The following is a 26,242-nucleotide window of genomic DNA, read 5'->3' as shown; positions in this document are numbered from 1 at the left end:
ACCCAGGGAAGATCATTTGCAATTCCACAACTTCACCCCGGAGACTAAAACTCAAGGGATTATGGGAGATTCTTCCAACAGAAACAGACACATATACAAAAAACTTCAATAATACCGTTTGATTTGTTATCAACTGCTATTATGGTCAGGTGTAGTAGGTGTAGCTGAATGAATAAAACAGCCACTGAAGATGGAGAAGAAGATGGATACTCGACTCACACAACGGGGCTGACTTATCCAAAGGGTAGATTTCTTAATTCAACATTGGAGGTAACAATAAAAAGGACATTTTCTCAACTGCAATTATTCATAACACACAACAAACTAGTGTTATATTGGAGAGTAACCTTAATTTCTATTTTTAATCAACTTAATTTAGTTAACCAGTTTTATTAAAGAAAATGGTCCCAATGGTCCTCTGGGGGATCAAACTAAAATCCTTCCCACTCTGAGGTGACAACTCTAACCCTACTTATAAAACCTATGTGTCGTTTTTATCCGTATTTGTTTAAAATCCAAAAAACGGCCAAACTTCAAACTTTTCAATGTTAATTTTAAATGACCATTGGCATCATATGAGAGCATATAAATGGTTGATGAGTTATTTGAAATTCGAGTCCTCAATCCATCTGAAGCTATCATGCACATAGGCCTGCACTCATTTTTAAATTGCGGTATTTGGAACAGAACGCAGGCAGAATCAAAGATAACAAAGGCTGACAATAACGAACGATGAGTTTCCTTGTTTCCACAACAAACCTTTCGAGAGTGCAATCATCATGGCTTTTTTGTCAAGATGCTACAATGGAAACAAGTAAAATCAGTGTGATGTATTCAACGTGCAGAAATACGCTCAAATGAGAAAAAATAGCTTGTTAGAAAACACAGAAAGTAAAGCAAATATAAGGGACTCTGAAGATGTGTTATCAACCCTCCAAACGACCTATTGAGTCAAGAATGGTGTTTTCAGTCAATGAGACCGCACAGATGCACAGAACCACACATGCTGGTCTTTGATTTTCATCATTCGTTTATCTGCAGCTACTTCACCCCTGATCTTCTTCATTATGTACATTTTAAATGGAATATCTCTCATTTATGAACCACTCTGCAAGGAGCCTCATTAATAATCTATTAACAAAAATTTGTTCCAATAAATGTAAAAAGAGAACCAGTTGTATGGAGGCAAAAAAATCTAGAATTAACCTGAACTTTCGCTTTCGGTTATTGAATTTTTTTTAATTTTTTTTTTTTTAATCGCTTTTAAAAATAAATAACAAACAGAAAAAAGTGCACTGATAATTACTATAATTTTAATAACTGCAAGTGCTCTGTACTTATACTATGACCCTGACTGTAACTAAATATATTGACTATTTTCCAACCTCTTGGCTCTAAAACACAAAGCTTTTAGCCCCAGAGTAGGAAACAGGAATACACTGTAATCTGTCTTTTTTCTAACTGTTACTTGAGACATGTTTTGAGTGTCAATGGTGTAAAATCAATCGACCTGACATGTACCTGACATGTCTGTGGTCTCTGAAGAGTCAATCACCGTGTAAACACGCACCGGCGTCTCAGACCAGTACAGTGGCCGGGTGGGATCTGTGGAACTTCATATTCTTCACCATAACTTCCTTCCTGACTGCAGACAGTTGCTGGACAATGAAGACTTAAACTTGGCACTTGCTGCCCTAAAACTTGTGCGGACATTTCTGCCAAAGGCCAAAAGATTGCCATTTTTACCCCTTGAAGCCGTCCACCGTTCCACCAAGCAGCAGTTGCTGCACTCGGACTGAATCCATGTAACAGTAATGGCACGTAAATCTGAACAAAACTAGAAATAAAGCACTTCCCAAATAATGTCACTTAGATCTGTAGTATAGTTTGTGCGTATAGCTATCTGTCTGTCTGTCTGTCTTTCCGTCCGTCCATCCGTCTATCTCGAACTATATACACTGTATATTGACATGAGTAATTCAAGGATACACGTTGGTTTAATCTTAGGAAGATCAAAAGGTCAGCGTTCACCTGGAATCCAGAACATTTCTTTTAAATCCTCTGGCACCAGCTGTCTACCTCCTTGGTGGAGGTAAAACCTGAGCCTGTTTAAGTGAACATGGAGTCAGGAAACAGACCAGTCGATGTTCAAGGCATTACAATTAATAGTTTCACAACAGATGTTGTGTATTCTTAAATGGCCGAGTCCTCCTTGAAAAATGATCTAACACCGCTGAGTAATCCCAGTGGGTTTTGTCTAAATGACCTCCCACCTGGGAGTCTTGGTGTCCATGCCGAGGGCATCACACTAAATTAAGAGCATTAGAAACACATGAAATTGATATAATGTAACCCTATCAGCTCAAAGGCAGCAAAGGTGGCTCCACAAGCCTTCCTGTTAGAACCACAATGGTTCCCCATGAAATGGGAAGTTGTGAATTTGAAGCAGAAGTGAATGGGCCATAGGCAATTTATCTTCCCAATAAAGCAGCAACATCCGGTCATGCTCTTAATGTCAAAAGCCATCTGTGGATATAAACATGTCCGGAAGCTGCGGCTGCATCATAACAATATATTGAACTCTCTGCCGAGAAACAAATTCTTCAAAAATATCCATTTCTCTCACTTATCTCTCCTGCATGATACCAGTCTTTGCTACACTGGCATGTTTCCTGCTTATATTCGTCCTCAAGCTTCTCCAGCCACCAGTGAACACAAAGGTATGCATGTGTGAGACAGAATATTTACTGTGTCTACTCTGTGTTGGCTATTAAATTTAGGATTACCTTTATTTAAAGTCACGGCATGAAGACATTCTAATAAACTACCGGCAGCCTATAAATTGGCCGATGTGAAACATGAGCTTCAGATTGATGTTGACATTTGCTAATTTGGAATAAACAAAAATGAGATTGTCATTAAATATGAAGCCCTGAGTCTCAGAATGTGGTGCACAGAAGAATGGCAACACAGACTCGCACCCGGTGCAACATAATTGTCCCGTTCCTCTCCCGCCTGCCCTGTCAGGGCTAATAAAACTAGCTTACATCTGCGTTTTCCCAGCAGAACCCCTCCCTCTTCACATCGTCATGTAAATGTGCATTTTTACGAACAAGCAGGTTTCACATCTTGAAAGGATGTTGATGACTAGAGCAAAAATCTACAGACCCCAGAGATCTGTGAGGAAATAACCAGCAGGCTTATGAAGATATAAATTACATTTTCTTATTAGGAGTGAGGTAAAGGAAATATGAAGCCATAAATCTATTTTTTCTCTACAGGAATTATTATTATATGTGCATGGCTGGTGACCATGTTTAGATATTTGGAATTTGAAAAGGAAAATGGTAAAAATGTGAATGACCACAGTTAAACTGTATGGATCAATAAAGCATTTCTATTTGGGTTTATTTTTCCTTTACTGCTTTATCCTTTTCAGGTTCATGGGGAGGGTGCTGGAGCCTATCCCAGCTGCATATGGGTGAAGGCAGGGCACACCGTTGGATGAGTCTCCAGCTGATCACAGGGCCCTATGTGAGCATTTGGGGCTTTGGTACCTTGCTTACGGGTACTTCGGCAGTGCTCTGAGGGTGCCCTGGCAGCTTGCCCTACTACCAGAACACCTTCCAAGCTTCAAATGACAAATAATTCAATTTGAATCGATTTTCAGAAAGAGATGTGAATGCTTGAAAATGCACTTGGATATTTATGAAAGAAGCTTTCAGAGATGCTGTGGAGTTCCATCTTCCCATCGGTTTTTGAGGGTTGGGCGGAGGTGGCTGCAGGCTACTCATGATACTCCAGACCTTCCTGGGAACAATTAGCTGACGTAGTCCCAGGCTGGATGAGATATGAAATCCCTCTGGTCTGTTTCCCAGTTGAAAGGATCAAGGAAAAAAATACCCTTGCCGACTTATTTTGATAAAAACAAACATCTTCACTCTATAGAGTCATTGCCTTCCCACAACCCAAACTCCTCTAGTTCTGATACCAGCACCCCAGAAGATGACAGGTGAAGGCCAGACCATGGAATTAACAGCTTTGCAGAGCTTCGACCACATGTACTCCATATCAGTTCAAAGGTCCTGCAGATCGAAGAGCTCTTTTCCCGCAGGAGTCCAAACCAGAGACCAATCTGGACTGGAGGTTCATGCTAAGTTTAATCCAACTGCCTTTGTGAGAGTTATGAGCGACATTAACTGATGTCAAAACAGCTAAAATCCTCCAAGTAATGAGGAACATTTCAGAAGAATGTCTGCGGGAGATAAATACACAATGGAGATGTAGTTTGTTTGAAAAGACCAACTGTGCCGCACTTTCTGGGGTGCAGCTCAGGCTGTCATACTCTCTCCTTCCCCGGGGAGCGAGGGAAACCGGGGCTGTTATGCAGCTGTAGAATAGAGACTATTTTATCTGTCAACATAACGACACCAGCGTGAAGAAAAGCAAAACACGCACATTCCATGGAGCTCAAGAATTTGTTTCAAGTATTCAAGTAAAAAAGCAAGTGAAAACTACAATAATCAGTGATTTTTTTTAATAGTCGACCTTATTCCAACACTTCCCATTGTCCTTACCAAACACTTTGAGGAAGAGCTCTCTCTCCTGAGATCCAGCCTTGTTGCTGGCTTTGCAGGTGTAGCTACCCCCGTCGTTCTGTCGGATATTGCGGATGGTTAACATGCTGCGTCCACCTTCCATCCTGTTGAACATGTACTTCTCTGACGGTTCCAGTTTCTGTCCCTTCCTGTACAGACACACACACAGACACACACACAAAAATCACAAAGGAGCACATCGCCGGTGAGCAAATGAGGGCAGACTCACACCCTTCCTTCACTGGCACGGATGAAAGTCACCACAGCACCTTCACATCTACAGACGTATAATTTTAGCACTTTAGATGTCAACTGATCCCATGAAAGAGAGGCTAAATGCTGGAAACTCGACTTTGAGGCCATTTCCATCCACAGGAAAGAACATGACAAAGACTCTCAAAGACAGTAAAAGTCATTCCACAGAATCCTTCCACTACAGTGCTGTTGAAGATTACATTCGAAGGAAATCGATAGGAATATGCCCTCAAACTTCCTCTGAAACTTTCCGATCCGGAGAAACTGTCAAATAAAGAAACAACAACTCACTGTCTCATCACTGTCTCACGCCGTGGACACGGAGCTGATTTAAACATTCTACGTTAGTCGACTCTGTTGTTAGACAAGATACAGCCAAACTGATCATTTGTCTAGATTTGTGCATGAGTGCTGAAGCGTAGTGGTCCATGCAGGTTCCCAGCTTCCCACGCTTGCTTATTTACTTTACTTAACAAGCCGTGTAAACTACGAGGTTGAAGGGATCACTGGAGTCCAGGTTTTTTTTGGTTTTTCTCACGCTGGCAGATTTAGACAAAATCACAGGTGCTCTGTTATAGAGGCTCAAAGTGTGACAACAGCTCAGGGAGTAGAACCCAACAGCTAACGATTAACACTACCGAGTTAATGAGGATTTGTCACGGTTACACGCACCAACAGTTCGCTTTAACGTTAGCACATTCACAGCTAAAATGGAACCCAAGAACCACTTTTATCCATGAAGAAAACAAGAATATTAGTGTTGCATTATTTAAAAAGCGCGCTGTTAATGCGCGATGTCCATGTCACAGGGGTTATTGAAAGAGATTCCCAAACTGCTGCAGAGAGAGTCGAGGTCAGCGACGTGGGCTGGTTTCCTTGGCTGTGAGGTAATTGGTGTGAAACCAGGGATGATCAGAATTACCCTCTACCTGAAGAGTTTTCGCTGTATTTCCGACAGCGAGGCCACCCCCCTGCTGCCCCTGCACCCACCAGCGTCTTTGTACTGGGCTGTTCAGCTGGGACCACATCAGTGCTGATAAAAATCCATACACTAGGATATAAACTATAACCGCGCACACACTCATTCTTCTTCCTAACTTCTCTGTTGTATGGATGGCCACAGACGATAGCACACAGAGAACCAATCTGATTGCTTCCATTATCTTTAAAACATGATGCGCTGGGTTCCTAATGCACGACTATTACAGTGATGAAAGGGGGGATGTAAGCAAGCGACTTTGGATGACACAGCCCCTCGTCCTTCATCTCAGCCTCAGCACCTTACTGGGCGTCTGTACCCTCGTAATCTACTTTTCTCAAAGGCATCGAGCACAGAGCGCTGGAAAACAAAACAACAACTTTTCCACAACAACAGTATTTTAACTTTAAAACGCAGATTTCAGGTCTCAGCATATGATGTAAATGCAAAAGGGAAAATAACTGCAAGTCAATGGAGGAAACAGCAATGCCATGTAACGATAACTCAGACAGAGCACAGAGGAAATTAAGAGAGGCATCATCTCTGAAACAGACAGCACAGGATGAGCTACACTGCTGAATGTGATTACACTGACTGATTGCTGACAGGTAGTCCATTATCCAAGATGGACAAAGGACGAGGAGAAAGCTACACTCTGACAGGAAATGCAGTCGGGGAGGACGGGCCCGCCAAAGGTGACAACAAAAGGGAAAATAAATTGGTTTGTTATTGTTCTTCACGTCAATGCCGATTCTTTTGTTGTGATGTTCACATTTAAATTTTGTCATCTCTGGGTGATGAAGGGTTTATTGACCCACGGAAGGATGGAGAATACACTGAAACGAACGAACGCCAGTGGCCATCACAGAGTTGATCCATGTTTCAGTCCCACTTTTGAATCTCTTTGTGGTCTTTTATCTAAATAAGATTGAATGGATCCTCAAGCAAACAAAATCATTCCTCACCCACACGAACAGGATTCTCAAATCAACTACCTAGGGTAATTAATGAGCACTATCAAACACAATTCAATTCCATTATTAAAGAGAAATAAAATCAGACGATGGAATATTTCTTTACAGTAATTCTGCAAAATAGTTGCTGAAGACTGATCAACACAACACCTTTCTGGAAACACTTGTGATGTATCCTGTGTCACACCATTTAGGCCGTTAAGCTGTTAAAATAGAATGTACATGCTTCCCTTTACTGCTCTAACGCAAACAAGACAGCAAGTTATAAACCTCCAGCAGCCGTCCGCCGTGTCTTCAAATCATGTTTGTACTTGCAAAGTGTGATGCATGGGCCTCGAGGTTTCCCTGCCTCGCCGCGTGACCTCTCTGTCATCGCACACGCTTCCACTTCTAATTATGTTTGCAACAGTGCCGGACGTAAAGCAGAGAAATGATATATTTACTCTGCACACAGTAAAATGCTCCTCCCCCGGGTTAAAAATGTGACCTTCTTGTCACGGTGACGAATATCCGAGGAAACGGAAGGCTAGCATTTTTTTTTTCTCGATACAACTGATTAAACATGTGCCAGTCGACAAATTCTGTGAGAGGAAATGTGACCCTGCAAGAAAAGATCGAATTAAAAGCGCTGATGTTGTTTTCAGAAAGAATAAACAGTGAGTATCTTTGTGCGCTTCCAATTAGTCCAACGAGAAAAAGCCATTTTTAATTGCATGTCCTTCTCTGTTAGTGGAATTTGGAAACCTTGGACCTCCCAGAAACAACTGACAACAACAATTCAATAATACATTGAATTTCATTTCCTCTATTTGTGAACATCACTAATAGAAGCCACCTGAAACAGGCAGGAAGACGGGTTGGTGTCATCTTTCAAGCAGGCAGAGAATTCACCCTGGACAGGTTGCCTGGTTACACACATTCATTCATTTGCTCGCACTCACAGTAACGGGCAGTCTGGAGCCTCCAATCAAACTAATGTGCTCACAAGCACCAGAGTCAATGGCAGCCAACCCAAACCACTTTAATATGTGCAAATGTAGGGCTGACCCGTCCACCCACCTGTGAAAAACATCATCGAGCGCACATCTATACTTATAAATCTGACAGAGGAGCAGACAGAGAGCTTACCTCGCCCTTTTCCAGCTCATTTTGCATATAACTGTTGCTTTAATGACTTTTTTACCCTGATAGCATCATTGCAGGTTCCTGCGGAAGTTCCCACTTCATGTCAGAACAAGCGTTTGTGCTGCAGGATGTGATTGCAAACAAGTGATAGCATCAAATACCATTTTACCACTAACAATAAATCGGATTGTAAAAGAATATGAATGAATACGTTCGTATGACAGCGACAGAAAACAAGAACTTGGTGCAGAAATAATGACACTAACTATATTCACAATCATATGAACAACGTCAGGTCAAATCGTTGTTCGTACAAATCAGATCTGATTTAGCAGCATTGTTGTTTGTTGAGAAAAACTAAAAAATAACAGTGCTTGAGAAAACAATAGCTGATTGTGAACATATAGGTTCTCGTATCTGCCTATAGAGTCGGCAGGCTAGTTATTGGCTGTAGCGCAGCTGAGTTGAGTTGGTGATGAGTCGGTCAAATACTCTTCAGGTGCACGTTTTTACACTTCAGCTGTGCGGAGTGTGATATCATTGTGTTTCTTTGGGTCGATGTGCGAGGGTGGACTGAATGAATAAACAGATAAAACAAAGGCGTAACGCTCAGTCTGAAAAATCAATGATTCATGAGACATGAAAAAGGCCAACGAATTGTAAAGCTTATCAACAACTGTGAGATCAGGGTCAGAAGAATAATCTGATCGGCGATGAACGCTAAAGAATCAGCAAAATGTGTGTGTGGCATCTGAACTGCACCAACAACATTAAAATGACACCCCTAGACGACCCAGGTTCAAGCAGCCCTGCCAGACTTGATGGGTAAGAATGTTACTTTGACCATTACTTGTGAATAAATTGGAAAGCCTCGTCAAGTCATGGGGCACTGCGTGCGTTTCAATGTGTGTGATCACATCTGGAAGGCAATTCCTCAGCCAGGATCCAAAATCCTGTAGCAGGGTGGCTCAAGCTGCTGATTGATGGTCTTGATTTTGAAATAAATGTTTGGTGTCAACTTGTGTTTGCAGCCATCCTTTATCTTTGATGGTCCGGCAGATCTCAAAGCCCAATGTTTCCTGTTTGAGCCACGTGCCAAAGAGCAGCGTTAAATATTAAAGACGGAGGTACCTGTGCCATGTGACCTCAGGGTCAGGAGATCCAGAGGTGATGCACGTGAAGGTGACAGACTCCTGGTAGTCTGCCGTGGCGTTGAAGGATTGCTGGAACACCGACAGCACTGGAGGGACTGCAGACATAAACAGGAGAGAGGAGAAGAGTCAACATGACAGACAGGCGGACCGACGGACAGACAGACAGACAGACAGGCGGACAGGCGGACAGACAGACAGGCGGACAGACAGACAGACAGACAGGCGGACAGACAGACAGGCGGACAGACAGACAGACAGACAGACAGAGCGCTACACAGCACATATACACTGAATAATTCATGGAGCAGATGACTCCAAACGTGTATATACGGGAAATAGACACAATGAGTGTATAAATGCAGCGTGTCACATGTAGCGGCAGAGAAATCAGCGGCTGCCAGCCAATCGGCTGAAGCCTGTCATCACATCACCCGGTTACAGCTCAAAAGACGGAAAACACGGCCAGTCTCTTCTCCAGTGTATTTACTGGTGGACTGACAAGAGTGTGACAGCTTAATGGCACCAGCATGGCTTCCAGTCCATTTCTAAAGTCTACAATCTGCACATGATGGCAGAAAATTGAGAAGCTTGAAAAAATAAGCACTCTCTGAGGGACTGACAACATTTTATAATACTAATATTGATCTGTTTTTAATCCATTTTCATTGTATAAAAAATACTTTATTTTCAGTAAAATGCACTGTAGAAGGAAAATGGTGGGCTTAAGTTCACATATGTTAAAGTCCACTCTTGGGCATTGGTAGAACATATCATGATAAGTCCCTGCAAGAAAATCACAGATATCCCTAAATTTGTAAGATTTTGGCCCTGCATACATCTTCACAACAAAAACAAAATACTTAGGAAGCACTTTGTAGCCCAAATGAAGATCATTAGAAAACCCACGTGTAAATACAGCTGTTGACTTCCAAAGGCTGAGAGAGTCTCCCGATCTCACAATGTGACACCGACTTTGCTAATGAGGCCACTTAATGTGTGGGTACATCTGAAGGTGCAGTTTCCCTGCTTGTTTTGTCGCTCCACCCTGGAGCAGAAAGTTTCCTCATTCCTTCAGGTGGAGCTGAGCAGCAGAGATGTGACAGCACAGAAGCTGTCAGACTCACACAGTGGAAAGCCAAAAACACCCAGAAAGACCAGCACCTGCCTAGTTTGTTCAGCATTGCGGAAGAAAGACCAGCGCTCCTCGAGTGCGGGAGCTTAGCAGAGTTCAGATTTGACATTGGGCTCTCAAGGTTATGATGGTAAAATGCTCTGGAGATGACGGACAAAAAAAATCACCTCCTGCTGACGAAACGATTGTCAGGAAACATGTTGTTTTTGATCCAGAGGAGCTCCAGGGCCTGGACCATGAGGGGCGCACTCCTGTGCAGGTGGACCCCCCTCCTCTCTTCCATTTCATGTTTTCCTGGGTGCCGCAAGCAATGTCAAAGCCACCTCACTGTGCTTTTGTATGCCAGAATCAGCTCACAAAACAAAAGAAAAGTTTTTTCTTCCTTTTTTCCCAAGTGTTCCTGTGTCCATTAAAGCCCTCCATAACTGCAGGTGCCACAAAATACTGTATGAATGGGTAAAAGCACAGTTAAATATAGGCTCACCTGGCTGCTAATTAGCTTTGCGGTGTAGCTGTGATTTTGGGGTCCCAGTGTGATTTCCCCACTGCCTGAGCAAACAGGCCTGTGTGACTTCCAGATGTGTTTCACAACACATCCCATGCAGAGAGTATGAAAATTAGGGTGGGGAATCTTTTTCAGAGACATCTTGAAGGTTCTGCCTGAAAAGGCTGGCTGGTCTCATCCTGCAAAATGAAAACCTGCTTAACAGCTGCTTGCACTCCAGTTAAATACGAGACGGAGTTAACTGGCAGCTGCACAGCTACAGTATTTCAGAACAATCTTCTTGCTCTAATCCAGAAAACACCTAAAAGCCGATTAAATTGCATCAATTTGTGGGCAAACAAAGCTGGATGATTGTGAATTCTGAGGAGATTAAAACACTTCATTTGGTGCAGAGGTTAGTCAGGTTTAATCAATTGAATTTCCCCTCCAAGTCATGTCGGCTGGAGGACACTACACTGATCTGGAAGCCGCTCGGAGAAAAGGTGACAAAGAAACTGGCTTTTACTCCCATTACAATGCACTTGTAATGGGAAGCATTTGTGGAGTTGCAGGAGCAAAAGAAATGAATCAGACATTCTGATCTTAACAAAGCTTCATAGCATTTAGTATGATGTCATTTAGCCTTTTTGAAATGTGCAGAAAACAATAAAAAGAAGGCAGTAGAAAAACAACATCATTAGTCAAAGTGGCAAAAAAACAAAATGCAAAAATGTCAGAGCAATTTAAAATCATAGTGGGGAAGCAAGTTTAAAGAGATGCTTCTGAGTGAGCTTTTCAAGAGGGGAAGGGAATGGACATTGCTGAGATCAGGTGAGTTCCAGTCTAGGAGCGCGGCGGCTAAAAGCTCCGTGCCCCATGGGGATGAGGTGTTAGGAGGGGATGCTCAGATGGGTATTGGAGGAAGATCATCGGTGGGGGGGGGGGGGTCAGACAGGTAAGGAGGGGCGAGGCTGCGGAGGGCCGTAAAAGTTAACAGGAGGATTTTGAATAGTATTCACTACTTGATTTGGAGCCACTGGAGCTGCTGGGGGACAGGAGTGATGCCTTTGAATTAAGTTTATGAAGAATTCCAATGATCCAATTGGGTGTTATTGGGATTTCAAAAGTTAAACATGCACCAACATAATTGTGATAACCCCACAAACTCAGAACAGACAAAGGTCTACGCACCCTGCGTAATCTCTGGGGGGCTCGGACCCCAGGTTGGGAACCACTGCTCCAACACACCAGAGAACAGCCGAGTTACAGAAAGAACTTACTGTCTGCCAAAGTTGAAGATTTCTTAATGTTTTAGGGATGGCCTTGATGCCTCCGAGGCAACGTCTGCAGCCGACGCAGACATTTCTGAAGATGTTAGCTTGCATGGATGTGACTCTGCGCTGACACGGGGGACTTGTTTTCTGCACTAATGGGCTCCAGTGAAGTGCAGATCAGCCATGTTCAGAAGTTGTGAAATGCTCCTGCTAAATGTCAACACGGTGTTACACCTACTAGAAATGCAGCGAGTGAATGTTTGGAGACAAGACCTTTGGTGGAGTGCTTATTAGGGATTTGTTTTGCCTTCGCGATTAGCACGCAGGCGGGAATCAAACTGGGCCCTGATTTATAATTGGGAAGCGTAATGTCACGGAGGAGACAGCGCGCGTATTCTTCTCTGGGAGAGCCCGCATCTATGATGGACAGCACTGGAAAATTATTTCAGAAAATCAAGAAGGACACAGTCGTTAGTTTCTGTTGGCAGCTGAAAAGGGGGAAATTGCAGGTTTGGCGGGTGCCTGAGTGAACCAACTATTAGGTAGATGAGTTGGGATGGATAGTGGGGAAATCAAGAAGCAATTTCCATTCTGCAAGGCAATCATTTGCCATGGAAACAAACTGATTATTATGGCTGGCCAGCCTTCAAAATAAAGAGCAGAGAGACCTTTTAAGGTTAATCCAGGGAAAGTGTCATTGGATGTCAAAGTGAAAAGTTGGCATATATCAGACAGAGTTATGAGTTCTAATCTCAGCCACTCCAAAAAGATCTTCGTTCGATTGGCAGTCTGACATTTGGGGGAAAATATCTGTGTTTTTATTTGAATCAAATGTGGGCAGTGAAAAATACCTTTTTGTTGGGAGGAGAAAAAATTGGATTTTTTTTTCGTTCTTTCTTCTTGGCGTAGATCAATTATTGCATTAAAGGTTTTGTGCAAAACAAGCTTTGAAAATAACAATACTTCAAGTGTTACTAAAACATTTAGATGCTGCTGTTTCGCTCTACGTGGGCGAGTGACTTCCCATTAAGCTGCCCATTTGCCGGCTAACTGTTGCTGTGCCTGTAGCTTTTTTTTATCCATTCACCAAGGACATTAAACTGGACCTTTCAGAGAATACAAGCTCACTCCTCTGGACTCCAGAAGCTGTTCATCTCACTGTTGGCGATTTTCTGTAATATTCTGAAATGTCTCTTCTTTATGCGCCTCGAATGTTACTGTTTATCCTCCTGATGGAACTGCTCAGTACAGCACCGGCCGAAGGTGGTGGGGAGAAGTAAAGACTCTGACATATTGTCACTTTCAGCAGTTACAGCTGTCGTCTTTATTCCTCACGGAAGTTGACAACTGTCACCATGGCGCCATATAAATTACACAAAAACGCGGCACCCAGAGCGGCTCTTGGTAAAGACCGCCACGCTATTAATGGCCACATTAGGCTGGATTGAAGGAAATCCGTGAGCTGTCATGAGGCCGGGATTGAAAACAAGCCGAAGGAGAAGATTATTTAGGAAAGAGAGCCTTAAATGAATGTAGAACATGAAAATAATAAAATGTTTGTTTCATCTTCATGACTGAGATAAACCGAATCTTTTTAAACCTTCAACCTACTCGGGAGAGTCTGGCGACGTCCGTGTTTGCCAGTGTGACACGTGCGGCTTCATCTAATGCACACGCCGCACGAGGGAAGACAACTGGAGGTGTCGGCCTCAGAAATGTCTCATTTCATGGGATTTTCTTCAGCATCCAGGGGTGAAAAATGATACGTCGTGGGAGGAGGGACAAACGCAGGCGTGATAAACCCAACTGTTGTCACCTAAATGGAAAGTGGGCGACTATGTAATCGTGCCCAGTATGATTATATAAATTAGATTTGTAAATCACCTGTTGACAACATACAAACAGCCGCTGAGAAATACAAATGCACATTTCCATCCATTATGTCTCAACATATAGCCGACTCCCCTCCTACTTGACTACTTCAGAGATCACTCAGTGAAACGCTCTGTACCCTCCAATAAACCAGGCTGCTTTGCCCGCAGGTTGATTAACCATTCAGCGGGAGGCCCCCGCTTTCCCCCTACACCATCATTCTCATCTGCAGGCCGCTTTGATGATACACTGGAGCGGGAGCTGAAGCCCGGCTTCGTTCGCTCCATCCTTGTGTGCAATACACCACTCTTTTATCAAGTGACCTATAAATATTTATGACTTCACACAGGGGGAGAGTGTACAGTGAGCTATTCCATCCAGGCTTTTCTAACAAAATGCAGTTCAGCGTGAGTGGTTAGGGAATGTTAACACGGCACCGCGGCGGTCAAAAATGGCATGTTCTGACAAGCTACACTGAAAGAGCAGCCCACACTCCCTGTATCACTCTTCCAGCCCAACTAGGACTTTGCTGAGGGCAACTCTGCAACATCAACTGCAAGGTGCAATCATTGCCGTTTTATTTTTAACGCCACAGAGCCCTGGAAACAGCAACGGCTGATTGTGTCTTTTTTAACTGACATCCAGGAAGAGTTCAAACGCAGTTGTTTGAATCACATCACTTTAAAACTTTTTTTTTAGAGATCTGACAAGTCCAAACAGAGCTGTGTTCATCTTTCTGTTGAAAGATCAATGAGAAAACTTCACTCTTGTTCAGTGGAATGCATCCACACGTTAGCAAGTTTTCATATAAAATATAAAAACCTATTACTGTTGCCAGTAGTGGGGTAGGAGCATTTTCAACAGGTCAAAATAAATCTTTCTGAATAATTATTTCAGTTTTTAGCTTTTGGGGGCCTTGAGCTGAGAGGGAAAACTTTTTTGGTGCACTGTGAGTGTGCAGTCCTTGGTGCTGATGTAGCTGCAAACAGTGAGATAAAGCAACACTGCCAAAGCTTTTCAGGGTGAACGGGCACAACTGGTGTTTTTGCTGTCAGTGCTTCTATTAGGACAAGAATCGATGTCTCATTCCAACATAGAACAGTGCTTTACGTTAGAACAGGACCTCAGGAGATGAGGTGAAGCTCTGCAGCTGCGTCTGTTTATCATCCTTTCTTCTTTCCCCTTCTTTCTCCTCCAGGGGGCTTCCGACACAGAAAGACTGTGACTGTGGCTGTTTTTATCAGCTTGTTTATCTTTGCTCAATGCAACATCCCCAGGCCCCGCAACACGGAGCAGTTCACTGTCCGCCGCTGATTGATAAAACATGTAGCGCAGTCTGTTGCACACATCGACATTTCTCAGGCTGCTGGCGATCTACTCTGTCATTGCCTGCTTGTGCTCAGGGTCTGTGTGTTCGACCCGACCAAGTTGTCAATATTGTATATTCTTCTGCAACCCTAGTGGCTTCTTTTTCCTTTGTAAATCCTCTGTTAAGACAGCTCTCCGTGCTTCAACAATGCCTCGGCGATCAGGCTCCATAGAAGGCAGATAATCCGAGGGAATTCTTCAGGCAAGAAGAGATTTACACCTCAAGCTTCATCGCAGGAAATAAAAATGTTCTGCATGCGCTTGCTTGTGTGAATGGGTGAGCCCATAGGCTCAAACACCGGTGCCGAATGGCTTTTCTGATCACCACAGACAATGAAAACAAGTTATCAAGGATTCTACAAAATCCGGAGTGTAAAAGGGCTGCTGGTGTAAAGCAAGCAAATACCTGAATGGAGGGTTTATCTGATCACATGACAAGACTGTCCATCATGTTCTGCCAATGAAGAGGAGCAAGTCAAAGAAAAGAGTGGAGAGCTGAGCAAATATCTCCAATTTTTGAGGACAGCTTGGTTGTTTTAAGGTACCAATTCCTTACATTGCTCTCAGAGTAGTCGGCAGCTCAGCTAATAAGAATTAGTGGTGGAGTTGTTATTTAGCCATTTGAGTTTGACCATTTGGGCAGCAAAGAAACATCCAGATCGGCAGTGATTTCATGACAACTACACGATGCATGCATTTCTGTCCCCACAAGCAAACACAGGAATTCCAGCTCTCTAGTTTATGTATATCATGTAATTTGTACTCACTATAGAACATGTCAAAGTGATAAGAATAGTGACAAATGGGCCAATGCAAATGTCCGAGTAATGATACGCACATGTGCTACAAAGGGAGGCATTACCAAGAGACACATGAATATCTGGTGGCCTGCTGAGGACACTATCTGCTGTGCTTTGACACCTGTCACTGTGAATGTTTAGTATTTGAATAATGTTGCTGTAATTGCTGTAAGACTCGTCTGATTTTCCCAGCGTGCTATCTTCTGTCACTTCACAAGTCCCACTGGGGCTGGAAACGCATGAGAAATGGCCACAGGGGAGAGTTGTCCTTCAAGGAGTTCTCCAGACGACCAATACCTATATGCATGTTCCTACCACAGCAAAGGTGGATTTCATCTGAGGTTTGTTTGGTTCTTCCTTTAAGCTATCAGCGTCTTTCTAATCAGCATTACTGTGTTTGTGCTAAATCATTAAACATGTGCCACTAATTAATGGAAAAAGACGAGAGGAATACAAAGAAGGGTTTGCTTCAGAGTTCATTCTGAGTGCTCAGACAAAACACGTGCGCTGCTAGAACAGATGTCCCCGCAACTGTTGACTAGACAAACTCATTAGTTCTGAATTTTGTGTTCCCTCGGTCAACTATTTATATATTTCATGTGGACCAAATGGTGTTTCCACAAAACAGATTAGAGCAACTTCAGCCTGGACCACGTTGGCACGTGTGATTCTGAACAGAGTGACGGACTGAGCCTCCCTCAGGCGATATAAGTTGACTTAACAGTGTCCTCCCTTGGGGTGTGGCTCTCTTCCAGGGTCTGGTCTTCCTCGGATGCCCAGTAAAACGCTCTGCCCTCGTCTCAGCGGCACAGGGGGGAAAAAAATGCAATAATCGGTCACGGCTTATTGAGCAGGCTTATAGGATCTCCCTGTGAAGTAAAGCAAGTGCTATGCTAAACTAAACACAATTCATTTTTTCTTTTTTTTGTGGGTGAGAGGGGGGGGTTGGTCTGCTGTTACATTAGAATTGAAGCCGTTCAGCCGTTACCTGACGCCTGTGGCTCGGGAGAAATCATGTTTCAATCACTTCAGCGGTCTCAGGTGATGTGCGGTAAATGAGAAAATTAAAATGACATTTTTCAATCAGGGGCCACAGATCCTCAAACCAATGGTAATTGGAGTTTTCAATCAGAGTAAAGAAGCTAAAAAGACAAAAGTGATGGTAGCAGAGAGCTACAAATGTGCCAATTATGAACTTATCTGAGGCTGTGCAGCATACTTACTGTGTCAAAGCTGACAACTGTGTTTTGATACAGCCGAAGATGCTGGGGGAATCTGCAGAGCAGGTGCTGCTAAACGCACGTGTTGCTTTCACAGACCTGAGGCCAAAAGAGCCCCAGAAGGGTAAACAGCCCTGAAATGGTTTTAAATTGCGTTATAGTGGCGCTGTAACATTGTCAGCGGGGCTGACAGTCAACACACTGATGCCTTGTTAGGATCCGCATTAATATTCACCTTGATAAACAGCATTCAACTGCTGGAAAGACCAGACTTTGTCCGGATTTTTACAAGAAGCATTGTCTGTTGTTCTCCTGTCATCGTGGTAAACAGCCATGAACCTAATGTATGAGTAAAGAGGAGAGTCTCCGCAGCAGCGTAGAGAGGCTGCCTAATGGGTTCTAATCTCCTATCGGTGTTGGAGATGCGTCTACAGAGTTTCCTTTCAAGCTCGACACAAAAGTCCAACGTGCCGGGTGTGGTGGACTGAACTGAGTGAGATCTGTGCTGATAGCCAACTGAAAACCTGCTTGTTTGTGCCTCTCTGAGGATTAAGTTTCATATCAAACTATGTCATTGCTTTTCACGACACTAGTTTTCACGCATTCCAGGGCAATTTTCATAAAACATTTTAGGTACTTAAGGGACATGCCTTGAAATGTATGTCTCTTATTTGACCTTAAGCAGATCTAAATCATTTGGGTGGAAGACTGTTCCCCTGGGCCAAAGATAATACTGGAGATAATGCACCTGGCAACTTCATTCTTCGGAATGCCAAGCACCCCTTTATCTGCTGGGGCTCCACCGGGACAGCTGATATCACATCAGAGACTCACTCGCCCAAGCATCCTGTGACAAGAGTGCTTATGGAGACGGCTCAGAAAGGACAGGTGAGACTCTGTCCTCGTTTTGAAACAGACGATCACAAACACAAGAGTGACAGCAAAACCCTGAGCTGAATATCAAACCGCTGTAACTCACCGTTAACTACCACGGCGATGTCCACGAAATCAATCTCGCCGCGTGCCTCCACGCTGGCCTCGCAGCGGTAAACGCCCTCGTCGGCCTTGGTCACCTGCTGGATCTGTAGGTTGTTGTTTGCCAGCACCAGGAACCTGCCTTCAGCAGCAGGGCACAGAAGACAGGAGGGTAGGATGAGCAAACAGACAGGCAGGTAGGCAGACAGGCAGGAAAAGAAGGCGAGGAAGTGGAATAAGAACAACAGCGGATGAGAGAGAGAGAGAGGTGAGATAAGAATGTCGGGAAAACAGCCGGAGAAAATTAGCATCTCCGCTCTTCAGCAGCAAAACTGTCAATCTCCACATTCAGCCGATAAAGCCCGGTTAGATAAACAGACGCAGAATTAGTTCTGAATCAGCTTTCAGATTGGCCGGGAGGAATGAGGCCCTTCTTTTATGGCTTCCAGGCAATGATATTATACAAGCAGGTATTATAATTAGAAGTGATAAAAAAAGGTTTTCAATCCGAGCGGTGCAGAAGATTTCTATTTCAGTTAAAGGAGATTCAAGCGGTTTCTCTGGAAGGAGGATAGGAAAAGTGGTGTCAGACAGGGAGGAGGTGGGCAAATAATGGATCTGGGAGTCTCCTGCTTACTTCAGGGGCACTTAGGTTCACAAAAAAAAAAATTCATTTAAGTGGAAGTGAATCCTTCCTGTGAGGGCTCCCCTACATCTGTCCATCATTTCCTCACCTACTAAAGATCTCATCCTCCAGATAATTAACATGATTAAAGTGAGCAAGAAGGTGGGATTACAGAGAAGAGTTTCAGAAAGGACATATATCATCTTTCTATCAATCAAGACAGAATATTAGTGACAATATAAGTGTGCTTCATTAACATAAACGATTTCATCTCCCACCACCACCAGCCAAATTTATAATCCATTTTCTGTGTCGAGCGTTAGCGTGGTTACTCTCCAAGTTCTGCGCCTCCCCCAAGGCTGATGGGGTTTCTATTCATAAAATCTGTTGTACTGTCCTTATTGTGAAGTGACACTAATTTTCAACAAGAATAGTATTTTGGCATCTTCTGAAGGAGAGAGGGATTTGGACTTGTTCAGACTGGAATAAAGCTTTTTGTTCATCACTCAAAATTCAAGGGAATTTGACAAGTTTATAAGGAAAATTAAGTTTTGCTTGGTGCCCACTTTATTGCAGCCTTTATTCCATTATCATGCTCTACTGACTAGAAAACAACACATTTTACGCTGAAGGCAATTCAACATTTCTTGAATATTTCTTGCGGAACTTGATTAAACTGCATTTCCCTGCAATCGGAGTTTATAAACTGTCATACGATTGGTTCTGAGAACTTACTGTGACGCTCTTCCATGATCTCCCTGTCCTGGTAGTACCACACCACCAAGGGCACCGGCGAACTAATGACATCACACACCACCTCTGCCGTCTCACCGTGGCGGAACTCCTGCGGTGACTGAACATCCCGAAATGTCAGGCGCTCTGAAAGATCAAACGAGATGGAGATGGAACATTGTTTGTGTCGTTGCTGCTGGAAGCCATCAGCGGGTTTTCAGTATCAAAGAGAAAAACACAGATAGCTGCCATTTTGTTGTAGAACCTGTCACAGCTGCACCGTCAGTCTCAGCCGTCATCATTAGCAGGTTACTTAGGCTACGTTTCCCTCTAAAGTCAGTCTTCCTGTCCCACCAGTGCACCCTCAGGCTGACATGTTCTTGATGTCACACATCTTGTGTCTCCTGTTGTCATCCGTTTTCTTCCCTTTGTTCTTATTTTTGTACACAGGAAGCGTTGCGGAACCATGGCCTTTCAGAGTAGCACTCCACTCCACGCTTGACGCTGGTGAACTGAGAGTATTTGGAGTAATCATTGGCTGAACACCACTGTCAGAAAGTGTTTCAAAGCCTAACAAGTCAATTCCCCTCAATTCTTCCTGCTATTGTTTAGCTAGTTTTATGGTTATTGTTACAAAAGTGAGAGGAAATGGGAGATCTGGGCACACTAAAACCCATTTTGATTGTATGGTTTAAAAGTCTTTTGTCCATACAGTGACAGCGCTAATGCAGTTAGCTCGCTTTGTTTCACTGCTGGGCCCTTGCTCGGTCTGTGCGTCTTTATCCTGCCCTACTGTGAATGCACGAGATTAAGTGGACTTCCAAGAATCACTGAATGAATAGATTTCAAATGATTTATGCAGCCTTTAAGAAAAGGTTTTGTAAAGCATGTCAGAGAAGGTGGACAGCAGGAGCCACCATCGGTGAAAAGTTTAAGACAAAGCAAGTAAAAAAGTAACATGTCTCTGTTCAATATCCCGCACCGTTGCTGTTATTTGTGGTGTGCCAGCTTTAATGTTGCCAGAACACCAGTTACACTGGAAGAGTACTACTGGGAATAATTTGCTAATCCCATAGCAGCTCTGCGTGTACAGCTAATAAAAGATCAAGGAGGCAAACAAGCTTCTTAATTCCAATGACCTGCTCTAGATTTCAAAGTGATCCTGTACCCTGTGGAGCATTAGTGTAACTCTATGGGCCTTCATGGAGATGTCAACACGTCAACACTTGCTCTCCCACTGGTCATAAATTTCATGTACAACATGTTGCATCGCTCAAGGAGTCCTCGCCCGCGCCGGCTGTGCACTGACAGAATGGCTGGCCCGAGCTTTAGGCAGGTTTTCATCCGCATGCTGCTCATGCAATGCACACCGAGGGCCTCAGTGAGTGATGCCCGGTTGCCATGGAAACAATGGTTTTAGGGGAGCTGGTTATGTGGTGAATGAGGCAAGGGCTGAGCGGTGGCAGGTGTGATTGAGGCTGTGATGTCTCTCCTAATGGCTCACTGGGTGAGGATTGAAAAGGCAACCACACAGCAGGTTCACTGTGTGTGTGTGTGTGTGTGTGTGTGTGTGTGTGTGTGTGTGTGTGTCAGTCCCGACATCAAATCCTTGTGCACTGACAGTTTCTCCAATTAAACCTTAGGAAGACTCTTGAGCATATGCTCTGAAGGTTCTGCCTCTTTCACATAACAGAGTTTAATTAACGGCAATGCGACCTCCCTCGGTACCTTTTTGCAGTTAACGTGATGCTTTTAGGATCTAAAAAATTGGCCAGAAATAGGTGAAAACTATGTGGTAAATAAAGCTACACCTGCACGATGACACCTCACCGGTTGCTTGCATGAATTCATATTCTTGCTTATTTTTTAACAATTTCTGCAGACTAATAACTGTGTTGCCTTTATGCACTGTTTAAATGTGACAACAACAGGACAAATGGGCTGATAGTGATCAGTGAGCGAGGTGCCTCGGTCTCAGCTCCATATCCTTCATTAATCCTGACAGATAACACTCCTGTCACTGCTAGCTCTCATTACACTATCGTCACAAGAGGGGCTTTAACACACACAGGAAAAAAAAACAGACCGGCTTTCATTTTTCAAGTCGTCTGCTCTTAATCCACTCTTCTCTAAATCTCCATTTTTAGAGAGCATCCCATCTTTTTTGGAAATGGGGTTGCGAAATCTGCGGACCGTTTTGACAGCATGTAGCCGCGGTGAGGTTGGGAATACTAACAGGCTCATTATCCAAGTGATCAAACACTAATGTGAGAGGTTTATTCTCCCCACGCTGTCTTGTATCAACATCCCCCTGTGGCTGAAACGCAGCATCCGCAGGTTAACGCGGGAAAAGGGTGTCTAAGTGCGTGGTGTTTGTCAAGCTTACGGTAAATCTCCAGCACAACGGAGGCCTCCTCCGTGTGACCGTTGGCGTCCGTGGCCTGGCAGCGATAGATACCGGCGTCCTCGATGATGGCATTATAAATGATGAGCCTGGATCTTGAGGACTCTGTGTGCAGCGCCATTCGCTTGGAGGACGCGATGCGCTCACCCTGGGGGTTGAACCACTCTAGCCTCACTGGCTCACCGATAGCTGGAAGCAAGGTCAGAGAAAGAGCGATGAAAGGAGCCAGAAATGAGCAACGTTCACCAGCCACACTAAAAGGCTGATTTGAATCATTCATTTCTAGAAATGTTTACATTCACAGCTCAAAAGAGACATTACCATGACTGTACAAACATTTATTTAGGATTTATTCAGATAAGCTGCTGACACTTAAACGCCCGCCGCTGTTTATTACTGCCATTCCTTTAAGGTCTGTGCCTCTTACCTTTCAGCACCGTTGCCTATTTCTTAAAAATAACCCTATAAGTAGAAACGATGACCGCTCAGGCCTCTGCTTCGAGAAAATGTCACATGGACATGAGTGACATTCACTTGGACAGCAAGTCAGACAATGCAGTTTTTTTGGCCCTTAGAAGTTTCCTGAAGTCTTGCTGGCATTTTTAAAGTGGATCAGATTATGTCTGTACAATTATCCTAGAAAACTCAGCATTTAAAACAAATTTAGTAATGCTAATTCCGGCTGCCTTCCATATCATTTGGCATGTTCCCTGTTTCACTGATAAGGATTTTACAGTTCGATTTGCTGAACCAAAGAGGGCCATACACGAGCACGCCAGCAGAACAGACGACCAGATATGATACGATTATGTCATAATCTCGGATTTGCATTGCTAATTTGCCTGTAAAGAATCATGGACATATGTAGGATGTAAATTCCAAGCTGATTCGTGCAGACAAACATAAAGATGGCCGATGCAGACTAATGTGGATGTGGTCATAAAAACAACTCTCTACATCAGGAATTGTTTTAAATCTAGCCTATTAAAAATGCAATGCATCATATCAGCATTCTGCAAAAACTCAAAAAACCTCTGAACCCTCTGAACTTCCAGCATGCTAACGCTGATTCTTAAGCACTAAGACCCACATGGTGTCCCAAGAGCATCATGGTTCACTTGGTTACTTATGGCAAGGGGATAAATGCCTGATAGTGCTTCAGGCAACTCTTTATACCTATTAGCATTGCAAAACTTTAACAGCTTACTGGTTTACAGTCTGCTGACAACAGAAGCAACTCTATATGTTAAAGTTTATGCAGCTAGGATGGTGACAGGCAATTTGCTTCACTGATGTGAGATGACAGGAGTGAACACAACACTGCTCTGTTTTCCACACTCAGCCCTGCCTCCCTCTCTGTGCATCTTAACAACTGGGGGAAGACTTGCTGAAGGTCTCTGTCGTACCACTCGTAAAATCTGCATTAGCTCCACTGATTCTTGGCAAGAGAAAGGGCTGAGGAGCTGACTCAACTGGGGAGACAATTACCACTCTGCAACAAAGGTGTAGCAGATTCAGATCCTCAGTTTAAGTTCAGTTCTCCTTTGGCTTGGTTTAAAACACAAATCAAAATTTCAGATCACAGCTTTGGATCTAGAAGGTCGTTCGCTGTTTGTGATCCTCTGTCGACTCGTGTTATTGATGAAATGAGACAGATTAGCTAAACAGGAGTCTTCAGCGAAGCCCTGGACTTAGTAAATAAAAAAGCTGTATACATGAAAAAGGCCACTGAGATTTTAGTTTTTTTAGTGTTTAGCGAGATGAGTTGGAACTTGGAAGTATAATCGGAGGACTGCAATAAAATCAGATGCTGTGAATACTCACGTAACCTTTTCACAACTGGAACTTCTCTGATTTAAGCTAAAGGAAAAGTTTTTTTTCTGATCAGTGTATTAACGTGGTTTGACAATTATACGAATTTGCCTTCGCTTTTACCTCTTATTCGAAACTCAAACATGCTGTTTGAAGATCCAAGATGACATCAAACACAATTAGAGCCTCAAGTTTGCATATGCAAATTGTCTTTAAAATATTTCAATGCATATTTCAGAAATTGGAATGAGAACTTTATATCCTCCGTTGCTGATTGATTATATAGTATGGCAGCTCATTCAGTGCAGTAAAAGCAGCCGGGTGTCGCCTCATTTTAGCTGTATTATTTCATTCTATTTGTAGCCGCTGAATATATATCTGTTTATTACAGCACACTGACTTTCTTTCAGCCCAATTATAACCAAGTAAATTGGTTTTTGTGACACATTGCAGAGAAATGTCTGTTAGTCTAGCAGTAATATTTGAGACTGTACAGAAGAGAGAGGATAAAACAACTTATTTTAGAGGTGATTTGACCAATATTAAAACATAATATTTCTAAATTGTCAGGGTACAGACATGGAATATGTTCTCCAAATCTGAATATGTGCTGCTCTGTTCTCAGCAGAGGGGATAAAGCCCAGCAGCAGAAGCCTTAATGAACTCAACCTGCAGCATTAATATTGATGATTATGGGTGAGTTCATTTGAAGTCATATCCAGCTCTACAGCCTCACATGCATCATAAGCTATAGTGTTAAAGCATGCCTGCTCACTGAAAACAGGGTCCTATATTACTTGCGTTGATGAGAGTTTATGTAGTTGTAGTAGTAAAAAAAAGCACACACATTAGGGATTTTCACTGAACAATGTTAAGTGAGATTAGCGTTGAGGGGTAAGTCTTTATGAGCAGCAGCAGAACCTCAGGTATGTGTTTCAGTCTTGGAAATGTCAACGTTAATAAATAACTTTTGCCCTGGAACTTTTAAGATTCCCTGGTTTAAAAAGAGACAAAGTGAACAATGAAAACTCCATCACCTTTTAAAGAGACGTGCAATTTTCAGATTTTTTCTCCCACTATAGTCCTGCAAGTTATGAAAAAAGCATCTGAAATTGTACATTACATCGCATCATTACACTCAATAAAAAGGTTTTCTGAAACCTCTCAAAGAAAAGTTAAAGTACCAATTATGGAGGAATTAGAATTGTTCCAAAACTCTTAGATTCAATGTCTGACAAGAAAACAGGAAATAGCATCCACGTCCGCACTGGAGGTCACTTTGTGGTTTGAGACCCCATCTGCTTTTATCGGGAAAAAAAGTTTTCTTTTTTCTGCTTCCTTTTCTTCTCATTGGTCCTGTGGCTAACAATTAGGAGCTGAAGGCAAGAGACATGCCAGTACTATGAAAACCATCATCTGAATGTTCCCTTTTCTGATTTTCTGAAACAAACAAGAAGCTGTTTCCACTGTAAAGTCTCTTCTTTAATCACAGTAGCATGACCTAAAAAGCAGTGGGATCGTCACCAGATTCCGTCACACCTCCACTTACCACCCTCGCTCCCATTGTAGGGATGGAGGCTTCTTATCTCTCACCTCCAAAGCTCTTTTACCTGAAATCCTTTTCCATTCTTCCCACATCTGTCAGTTTGCCTGGTTTTGCAAGGCAAGCCTGCTCCCTTTCAATCCCTGCCATGTTTTGAATCCATTCACCTCTTTTTTTCCACCCTCGCAACACTTCCATAGCGCCTCAGCCCTCCTCCCACCGTGTCGGTACTCCCTTCACTGTTAGCTCACACTGAGTGGGGCTGGCAGGAGAGAAGACACAGGCAGCAGGGGGTGGGCTGGACCTGCCAGAGAATCCTGCCACCCTGCTGAGTCACTGGCATCAGGGCTCTGCTGTGGAGTGTGCTTATACCCTTCTGGAGGACGTTGCGGAGGAGGGGAAGGAGCGGCCCTCGGGGTCAACGTGGCACTCACCATATGGAGGACACGGTCACACTTGTCATCACCAGGAAAACAAACCCACGCCGCAAGTGCTGGTTTTACATCTGTGACCCACCTCCAAACACACCCTGGTTTGTGTCTGTTTGTGTACGTGCGCACGTGTGTGTGTGTGTGTGGCATGTGTACCTGTGCAGATGAAGAACTTGGACTCTCCAACGCTCAACTCAACTTTGTTCAAGGATATGGACACCTGCAGGGTGGCTGCCATGGAGAGAAAGAGAGAAAGCAAAAGAGAGAGATTTATTATTGTAGTCTTGATAGAAACCACAACACTTCCAACAAAGGAGGGACAAAATAATGGAAAATTGCTTTCAAAATTCTCCTCCTTTGTTAGATGTGCAATTTGTCTCTTTCTTTACTCAGATCTTTATTTAACCGAACAAAATTTGATAGAATGTGTCACCAATTACATTGACTATATGATTAAAAGGCATCTAAAAAATAAGAATGAACAT

The 26,242-nt window shown here is 43.3% G+C and overlaps 1 protein-coding gene across 3 annotated transcripts in view; it reads right to left on the bottom strand.

Moving 5' to 3' along the window:
- Positions 1 to 25,988, bottom strand: part of LOC101075009 (neural cell adhesion molecule 2) — a 61,492-nt gene extending 35,504 nt beyond the window's left edge. For all 3 annotated transcript variants that reach the window (XM_029840634.1, XM_029840633.1, XM_029840635.1), the window contains exons 1-6: positions 25,914 to 25,988; positions 21,954 to 22,160; positions 19,571 to 19,714; positions 18,215 to 18,352; positions 9,063 to 9,180; positions 4,578 to 4,747 (exon numbers count right to left, since the gene is read on the bottom strand). In XM_029840634.1, coding sequence (XP_029696494.1) covers positions 4,578 to 4,747; positions 9,063 to 9,180; positions 18,215 to 18,352; positions 19,571 to 19,714; positions 21,954 to 22,092 — 709 coding nt within the window. In that variant the 5' untranslated portion in view covers positions 22,093 to 22,160; positions 25,914 to 25,988. The remainder of the gene's footprint in view (positions 1 to 4,577; positions 4,748 to 9,062; positions 9,181 to 18,214; positions 18,353 to 19,570; positions 19,715 to 21,953; positions 22,161 to 25,913) is intronic.
- Between the last annotated feature and the right edge of the window lie 254 nt (positions 25,989 to 26,242).

The sequence above is a fragment of the Takifugu rubripes genome, chromosome 8 (genome assembly GCF_901000725.2).
Source record: "Takifugu rubripes chromosome 8, fTakRub1.2, whole genome shotgun sequence".
Taxonomy (NCBI): Eukaryota; Metazoa; Chordata; class Actinopteri; order Tetraodontiformes; family Tetraodontidae; genus Takifugu; species Takifugu rubripes.
The sequence above is the reverse complement of the archived record's forward strand: the minus strand, read 5'-3'. Positions and strand labels throughout refer to the sequence as shown.